This window comes from Narcine bancroftii, chromosome 5, assembly GCF_036971445.1.
Source record: "Narcine bancroftii isolate sNarBan1 chromosome 5, sNarBan1.hap1, whole genome shotgun sequence".
Lineage (NCBI taxonomy): Eukaryota > Metazoa > Chordata > Chondrichthyes > Torpediniformes > Narcinidae > Narcine > Narcine bancroftii.
The window spans coordinates 151,430,520-151,439,848 of record NC_091473.1 but is presented as its reverse complement, the minus strand read 5'-3'; the positions used below and the strand labels follow the sequence as shown (position 1 = coordinate 151,439,848).

Sequence of the window (9,329 nt, the reverse complement as noted above, 5' to 3'; positions counted from 1 at the left end):
GAGATCCATCTGAGGGAGATGTACCTCCACTGAAATGGCCAAGGGCTGCTTGGGGATAGTCAAGTCAACACGGTTTATTAAGTTTCACAAATCTGTTCAACTTTAGAGTCACACAGACCCTTCAACCCAACCTGCTCAAACTGACCAAAATGCCTCACCTGTGTTTGGCCTACATTACTCTAAACCCAACCTACCCTTAAACATTGCTATGACGATGTTGCCAGGACTCAGGGTGGGGAGGGAGGGGGGGGTTCTGAACTACAAGGAGAGGTGGACAGAATTATGGGAGGAACAGATTGGGTGAAGGCAGGGAGTATTTTGCCCAGAGGAGGGGAAATTGGTAACCAGAGGATGTGAGTTTAAGGTGAGAGGGATGGGGGCGGAGAGATTTAACAGGAACCTGACCAGTAAGTGTTTTACAGAGAGGGTGGTGGGTGTATGGAACAAGCTGCCAGAGGTGGGGGTTGAGGCAGGCATTTAAGAAATAATTTGGATAGGATGGGTTCAGAGGGTTATGGGGAGGGTCTAGTGTGGGTGGGAGGTTTTGGTTGCTGTGGGCATGTTGGGCCGGAGAGTCTGTTTCTGTGTGTGTCCCTAAACTCTCTGATCCACACCCATATTGTCCGAGAGCTCACTGTGTTCTGCGGAGACTTTAACGGTGACCTCACCAGGATTTCTTCAGACTTGGTTCCTGTGCTTGCTAATTCTGATCTGACATTCTTTTAACTTATCACATTTTATTATTTAATATAAAAGATATACAGCTGGAAAGGTTTTCAGGTCTTTCCAAGTTGGGCAAAGATGGCTTTCTTCTCATCCGTCAGATAAACAGAATATTCCTTTCTCATTTCCTCCTCCATTTGTCCCATGGTCTTTGCCCCAATGGTAGGTTCCTGAAAGGTAACACCAGCTCTGTCAGATGCCTGCGTTCCATTTCAGTTTTACCCCAAAGATCCAACTCCCCCTCGCCCTCAATCCTTTCCCACATCAGCACAGGGTTAAAGGCAGGTTTCTTAAGAGTGTGGATGAACAGAGGGACCATGGAGTCCAAATCCATACATCCCTCAAGGTCACCGCACAGGTTGATAGGAGAGTTAAGCCCGCCTCGGGGATGTTGGCCTTTATTAGCCCGGGGGATTGAGTTCACGAGTTACAGCTCAATAAATTCTGGTTAGACCATACTTGGAATATTGTGTTCAGGTCTGGTTGTCTCATTACAGGAAGGTTGTGGAAGCTATGGAGAGGGTGCAGAGATTTACCAAGATGTTGCCTGGATTGGAGAATGTGTTTCATGAGGTGAAGTTATCAGAGGTGGGACTTTTTCCTTTGGAGTGAAAAAAAGATGAAAGGTGATTTAATAGATTATGGAAGGCAGAGATAAGGTAGATAGCCAGCACCTGTTTCCCAGGGCAGGAGTAGCAAACACCAGGGTGTTTCTGTACAAGGTGAGGGGAGGAAAGTTTAGGGGAGACATCAAGGGTATGTTTTTTTTTAAACAGAGCTGTGGATGCCTGGAATGCCTGCTGGGGGTGATGGTGGAGGCTGGTCCAATAGGGACATTTAAAAGAATCTTCCACGGGCACATGGATGAAAGAAAAATAGAGGGTTATGGGTGAGAGGGAGAGAAAGATTGTTGGGTAAGTTGATTATGGGCCAGGACAACATCATGGGCTCAAAGGCCTGTACTTTGGCCTCTACTATCCATGTTTTCTTTCTTTTCTTTGGCTTGGCTTTGCGGACAAAGATTTATGGAGGGGTGATGTACCTCATCACAAAGGGTCCAAACCCGAAACATTGACTGACCCCCATCTCTCCACGACACTGAGCTGCCGAGTCCCAGCACCACGAGGGAACAGGTCGCTTTGCTCACCTGACTTGTCATATGACCTTCCTTCTTCATTTCAGCTCTTCGTATTTTCCTCGTTTCAAAGTAATCCAGTCGCTTCACCTCTCTATCGAAGTAGCCTTCGACTGTGGATCTCTGCACAAGGAGAGAAGGCTGGCAGTGGGGACCATTTCGGGACATGTTGCCCATAGAGACACGGAAGTTGTCCACCGCAGGCAAGGCCAGCATTTATTGCCCATCCCTAACCGCCCCTTGTAAAGGTGGGGAAGCATCAAAGCACCTGCAGTCCTTCTGTTAAAGGGAGTCCCATCCCATGGTGTTGTTGGGGTGGGAGTTAAAGCCTTGTGTGTGATGGTTGAACTGAGGTTCGGTATGTGGTTTGGCCCATTTCACTGAAAATGTCAGGCTATTAATAAGACTATTAATAAGTACTCGAGATGGCAGAGGTCGACAGCATAGAGTCCACGCTGCTGAAGATCCAGCTGCGCTGGGTGGGTCACGTCTCCAGAATGGAGGACCATCGCCTTCCCAAGATCGTGTTATATGGCGAGCTCTCCACTGGCCACCGTGACAGAGGTGCACCAAAGAAAAGGTACAAGGACTGCCTAAAGAAATCTCTTGGTGCCTGCCACATTGACCACCGCCAGTGGGCTGATATCGCCTCAAACCGTGCATCTTGGCGCCTCACAGTTTGGCAGGCAGCAACCTCCTTTGAAGAAGAGCGCAGAGCCCACCTCACTGACAAAAGGCAAAGGAGGAAAAACCCAACACCCAACCCCAACCAACCAATTTTCCCCTGCAACCGTGTCTGCCTGTCCCGCATCGGGCTTGTCAGCCACCAACGAGCCTGCAGCTGACATGGACATTTTAACCCCTCCATAAATCTTCGTCCACGAAGCCAAGCCAAAGAAGAAAGCATAGGAGCAGAAATAGGCCACTCAGCCCTTCGAGTCTGCCCCATCATTCAGTCATGAGCTGATCCATTTCCCACTCAGCTCCCCTGCCCGGCCTTCTCCCCATAATATTTGAAGCCCTGACGAATCAATCTTTAGTAAAACATGGAAGTCTGCAGACACCAAGTAACCATATATAAACCATCTAACAATTACAGTACTGAAACAGGCCATATCGGCCCTTCTAGTCCACACCGATTTATGTGAAACTCCACTAGTTCCACCTACCTGCTCCCTGCCCATAACCCTCCAACCCCCTCACATCCATGTACTCATCTAACCTCCTCTTAAATGACAGAATTGACCCTGTTGCAACCACCTCTTCCGGAGGTTGAAGTAAAAACACAATGTTTGAGAAACTCAGCAGGTCAGTGTCCTTTATAAAGATACATAACTGACAGTTCATGAAGGGCTCAAGCCTGAAACATCAGTTCTGTATCTTTATCTTTGCTACATAAAGGACACTATTTGCCCTGGTGAATTTCTCCAGCTTTGTGTTTTTACCCTTTTAATCTCTGCCTTAAATACACCCAACGACCCGGCCTCCACAACCACCTGTGGCAACAAATTCCACAGATTCACCTCCCTCTGGCTGAAGAAATACTTCCACATCTCTGTTCAATCCTGAAGTTGTTCTCTCTTGTCCTGGACTCTCCCACCATGGGGAACAACCTTCCTACATCTACTCTGTCCACACCTTTCAATGATCAAAATGCGATTTCCTACCTCATTCTCCTAAATCCCAACATGTACAGGTCAAATGCTCCTCATGTGATAACCCTTTCATTCCTGGAGTCATCCTCTGAACACAATGTCAGAACATCCTTTTTGAAATGAGGAGCCCAAAACTGCCCACAATCTTCCGCATGAGGTCTCTCCAGGGCCTTATAAAAGCCTCAACATCACATCCCTGCTCTTAGATTCTATTCCTTTCGAAGTGAACGCCCACATTGTATTTGCCTTCTTCACCACCGACTCAACCTTCAGGCTGTCCTGCACGAGGTCTCCCAGGTCCCTTTGCATTGAGGAATTTTCAACTTTCTCCTCATCGATCATCAGAATGATGCTACGTTAAAATATTGCCTCCTCATTGCCTGCATGAAGCTGGATTTGTTCAGCGATCACTCAGTCACCCTACCTCGGCATGGAGCTGGTTGCACAAGTCCTCTAGGAGGTACAGGCAGGAAAGAGATTGAGAGGGTCCCCTCGGAGCAAAACCCATTGTCCAACTGTCAGGCCTGTGAGTTGCTACTCAGATGCCAGTCGGGGGTGGGGGGGTTATAATTCTCTCACCCTCCACAAGGAAAGATGTCAATAAGATAGAAGGAGTGCAGAGAAGATTTACTTGGATGTTGCCCAGACTTCATAGAAACAGAGAAAAGTAGGTGCAGGAGTAGACCATTTGGCCCCTCAAGCCTATACTGCCATTCAATATGATCATGACTGATCAGCACCCAGTTCCTGCTTTCTCCCCTGATCCCCTTAGCCACAAGGGCCAAATCGAACCTACTCTTAAATATTGACAAGGAACCGGCCTCAACTACTTCCTGTGGAAACAAATTCCCCAGATCCACCACCCTCTGAGAGAAGAATTTTTTCCTCATCTCAGTCTTAAAAAACTTCCCCCTTATCCTTAAACTGTGACCCCTGGTTCTGGTTTTTCCCAGCATCAGAAACAACCTACCTGCATCTATTCTGTCTAACCCTTTAAGAATTTTATGTTTCTATAATATATCCCCCCTCAATCTTCTAAATTCCAGAGAATACAAGCCTAGTTTATCCAACCTTTCTTCATATGGTATCAGTCTAGTGAACCTTCTCTCCACCCCCTCCATGGCGAGGATGTCCTTCCTCAGATAAGGAGGCCAAAACTGCATGCAGTACTACTCCAGGTGTGGTCTCACCAAGGGCCTGTACAGCTGGAGCAGGATCTCCCTACCCCTGGACTCAAATCCTCTTGCTATGAATGCCAACATACCATTCACCCTTCTCACCGCCTGCTGCACCCGCACGCCCACTTTCAATGACTGATGCACAGCAACACCCTAGTCTCTCTGCATCTCCCCTTTTCTTAATCAGATACCATTTAGATAATAGTCCTCTTTCCTGTTCTTGCCTCCAAAATGGATTACCTCGCATTTATCCACATTATATTGCATTTGCCACATCTTGGCCCACTCACCTAACTTGTCCAAGTCACCCTGCACCTTCCTTGAATCCTCTGCACAGTTAACCCCGCTACCTAACTTGGTGTCATTTGCAAATTTCGAGATGCTGCTTTCTATTCCCTCATCTAAGTCATGGATATATATTGTAAATAACTGTGGTCCCAGCACTGAGCCTTGCGGTTCCCCACTAGTCACTGGCTGCCATTCAGAAAAGAACCCACTTATTCCTACTCTTTGCTTCCTGTCTGTCAACCAATTCTCTATTCACCTCAATCCCATGCCTCCTATACCATGTGCTTTACTTTGTACACTAATCTCCTGTGCAGAACTTTATCAAAAGCCTCTTTAAAGTCCAGATATCCCACATCCACTGGTTCTCCCTTATCCATTCTACTAGTTACATCCTCAAAAAATTCTAGTAGATTTGTCAGAGTTACAGGGAAAGGTTCGAAGAAATGGGAAGGGATTTGCAGGGAGTAGTTTGGGATGATCTTTTTGCTGGAAAGGATGTAGAGGAGAATTGGAGAGCATTTAAAGGTGAGAATTTGAGAGAGCAGAATCTTTATGTTCCTGTCAGGACAAAAGGCAAGGTCAAATGTTCAAGGGAGCCATGGTTTTCTAGAGAGATTAGGAAGTTGGTTCGGGATAAGAGGGCCTATGTTAAATACAAGAAGCAGGGGATGGACGAGATGTCTGAATGATGCATAGATTGTAGAAAGAACTTTAAGAGGGAAATTAGAAAGGCAAAAAGAAGGTACAAGAGGGCTAGAGTAAATAGGGTGAAAGCAAATCCGAAAGGTTTTTACAGATATGTGAACAGCAAAAGGAAAGTTAAGGATAGAATAGATTCATTGGAAAATCAGAGCGGTGGAATGTCTGAGGAACCATATGAGATGGGGGAGATATTGAATGAGTTCTTATCATCAGTGTTCACGAGGGAAAGGGATATTGAATTGTGTAGGATAGGTGAGGCAAAGATCTTTTCTAATGAAAAGATGGGAATTAGTAAAGAGGGGGATTTTAGAATTGCTGGGGTATATAAAGGTAGATAATGCTCCTGGTCCTGATGGGATTTTTCCCAGGACCTTAAGGGAGGTCAGGGAGGAAATAGCGGAGGCTCTAACAGTAATTTTTCAATGGTCACTGGAGGAGGGTGTGGTGCCACGGGATTGGCAGGTTGCAAACATGGTTCCGTTGTTTAAAAAGGGTGCAAGGTGTAGGCCCAGCAATTATTGGCCAGTAAGTTTGACATCAGTGGTGGGGAAACTAACGGAAGGAATTCTTAGGGATAATATGTATAAATATCTGGAAAGGCAGGGATTGATCAGCAACTCCCAACATGGGTTTGTGAGGGGAAAGTAGAGTTTGAAAAATCTTGTTAAATTTTTTAAAGAGGTGACCAGAAAGGTTGATGAAGGTAGAGCAGTAGATGTGGTCTATTTGGATTTTAGTAAGGCTTTTGATAAGGTTCTGCATGGAAGGTTAGTGAGGAAGGTTCAGTTTCTAGGGATTAATATAGAGATAGTCAGATGGGTTCAATGGTGGTTGGAAGATAGGCACCAGAGGGTCATGGTGGAGGGTCATGGTGGACAACTCTCTATCAGGATAGAGGCCAGTGATGAGCGGAGTGCCTCAAGGTTTTTTGTTGGATCCCTTGTTGTTCATCATTTATTTTAATGATTTGGTTGACGGGTGGAAAATTGGGTGAGTAAATATGCGGATGATACACAAATAAGGGGAGTTGTGGATCATGAGGAGGGTTTTCATGGACTGCAGAAGGATTTGGACTGCTTAGAAGAGTGGGCTGAAAGGTGGCCGAAGGAGTTTAATGTCGATAAGTGTGGAGAGCTTCATTTTGGGAAGAATAACCAAAACAGGACATATGCAGTGAAGGGGAGGGGGGCATTGAGGAATGCAGAGGAACAGAGAGATCTTGGAATAATGGTTCAGCATTCTTTGAAGGTGGATTCTCATGTAGATAGGGTGATGAAGACGGCTTTTGATATGCTGTCCTTTATAAATCATAGCATAGAATATAGGAGCCGGGAGGTGATATTGAGACTGTTCAAGGCATTGGTGAGGACGTTTGGAATATTGTGTGCAGTTCTGGTCTCCAAATTATAGGAAGGATATCAGTAAGGTAGAGAGGGTGCAAAGAAGGTTTACAAAAATGTTGCCTGGATTGCAGTATCTTGTATACAGAGAAAGATTGAGTAGACTTGGACTTTATTCATTGGAATGTAGAAGGTTGAGGGGTGGGGGGGGGGGGGTAGAATTTGATAGAAGTATTTAAAATTTTGAAGGGAATAGATAAAGTAAATGTAAATAGGCTCTTTCTCCTGAGGGTAGGGGAGATTGGTACAAGGGGTCATAAGTTAAGGGTTAGGGGGAAAAACTTTAGGAGTAATATGAGAGGAAGCTTCTTCACTCAGAGCGGGGTGGCTGAGTGGAATGATCTTCCAGAAGAGGTAGTTACAGCAGGGTCAATTGTCATTTAAGAGGAGGTTAGATGAGTACATGGATGTGAGGGGGTTGGAGGGTTATGGGCAGGGAGTGGGTAGGTGGGACTAGTGGAGTTTCACGTAAATTGGTGCGGACTAGAAGGGCTGATATGGCCTGTTTCCGTACTGTAAATTGTTATATGGTTAAACAGGTTAGGACTTTATTCTGTGGAGTGTAGAAGAGTGAGGGGAGATTTGATCAAAGTATTTAAAATTGAGGGGGATTGACAAGAGTAAGTGTAGGTTGGCTTTTTTCTCCTGAGGGTGGGTGAGATACAAACCAGAGGACATGGGTCAAGGGTGAAAGGGAAAAAGTTTAGGGGGAACACGAAGGGAAACTTCAGAGAGTGGTGGGAGTGTGGAATGAGCTTTCAGCTGAAGTGGTGAATGTGGGCTCATTTTTAACATTTAAGGGGAATTTGGACAGGTGCATGGATGGGAGAGGGATGGAGGGATAGGGACTGGGGACAGGTCAGTAGGACTAGAGAAATAATATGGTTTGGCACAGACTAGAAGGGCCGAAGGGGCTTGTTTCTGTGCTGTAGTGTTGGGTGGTCTACTCCTGCTCTTATCGCGTGTCCTCAAGATGGTTGTAACTGTGGTGTCAACTGGGATTGTGAGATAATCCCTGCTGAATTTTTCTGCTGATCTGCAGGTTTGGCCCAGCCACTGATGGGATCTGGGGAAAGGGGCGCTTTCTCATTACTCACCTCCTGGTTGAACGGATATCGCAGGGACCAAGGCACCTCCAGGATGTGCAGGGTTCCAAAGTCATCAGACACCGCCAGTAGATGTTGCTTTTCTGAGGATCGCACAGAGAACGATGGGGATTAGTAAGTGTTGATGGACCCCCAATGTGACTAATCCCAGGTTCCCCCTCCCTCCATCTCTTACCCATTTGTGTGTGTGTGTGTGTGTGTGTGTGTGTGTGTGTGTGTGTGTGTGTGTGTGTGTGTGTGTGTGTGTGTGTGTGTGTGTGTGTTCCACCCCTCCCCTGGTTGCCTGCTCCAGGCACTCACCACTCTCTGTGCCACAGAACATGCCTCATAGATCTCATTAGTAAAGACACAGAAATGCTGGAGGAACTCAACCGGTCTCACAGCACCCATAGGAGGTAAACATATTACTGACGTTTCAGGCCTGAGCCCTTCCTCACGGTATGTAATCTCCTTTACACCCTCCTCCCTCACCTTAAACCCATCCCCTCTAGAATTTGAAATGTCCAGTTTGGGACAAGTCTCCAACTGTCCACCCTATCACTGGTTCCCATCAGAAATAGGAGCAGGAGTCGGCCATCTGGCCTGTCAAACCTGAGATCATGGCTGATCTGATAACAGGCTCATCTCCACCCACCTGCCTCATAATTTTATAACCCTCTTTCAGGTGAAAATTATTTGAAGGATTTCTGGAGATAGGACATATAGTTATTTGGACTGTCACCAGCACATTAAGGACAGTCGGCATGGATGTCTCTGTGGTAGATCGTGTTTAACAAATCTTGTTGAATTTTTTGAGGAAGTTACCGACAAGGTTGATGAGGGGAAGGTTGTGGAAGTTGTTTATATGGACTTTAGTTAGGCCTTTAACAAGGTTCCACATGAGAGGTTGGTTCAGGTGGTTAGGACACTAGGTCTACATAGAAAGGTTGCAAACTGGATTCGAAATTGGCTTGGTGGAAGAAAACAGAGAGCGGTGGTGGATGGTGGCTTCTCAGACTGGAGGTCTGTGTCGAGTGATGTGCCTCAGGGATCTGTGTTGGGACCATTATTATTTGTTATCGATATAAATAACCTAGATGATAACATGGTGAATTGGATCAGCAAGTTTGCTGATGGCACAAAAGTTCAGAGGCAGCGTGGAC

General features: G+C 46.1%; 1 protein-coding gene across 1 annotated transcript in view; it reads right to left on the bottom strand.

Annotated features, from left to right (window-relative positions):
- Positions 1-717: 717 nt before the first annotated feature.
- The window catches only part of dnai3 (dynein axonemal intermediate chain 3), an 87,392-nt gene continuing 78,780 nt past the window's right edge, over positions 718-9,329 (bottom strand). The window contains exons 20-22 of the mRNA XM_069939394.1: positions 8,179-8,270; positions 1,871-1,981; positions 718-893 (exon numbers count right to left, since the gene is read on the bottom strand). Of these exons, the coding sequence (XP_069795495.1) occupies positions 777-893; positions 1,871-1,981; positions 8,179-8,270 (320 nt within the window). The 3' untranslated portion in view covers positions 718-776. The remainder of the gene's footprint in view (positions 894-1,870; positions 1,982-8,178; positions 8,271-9,329) is intronic.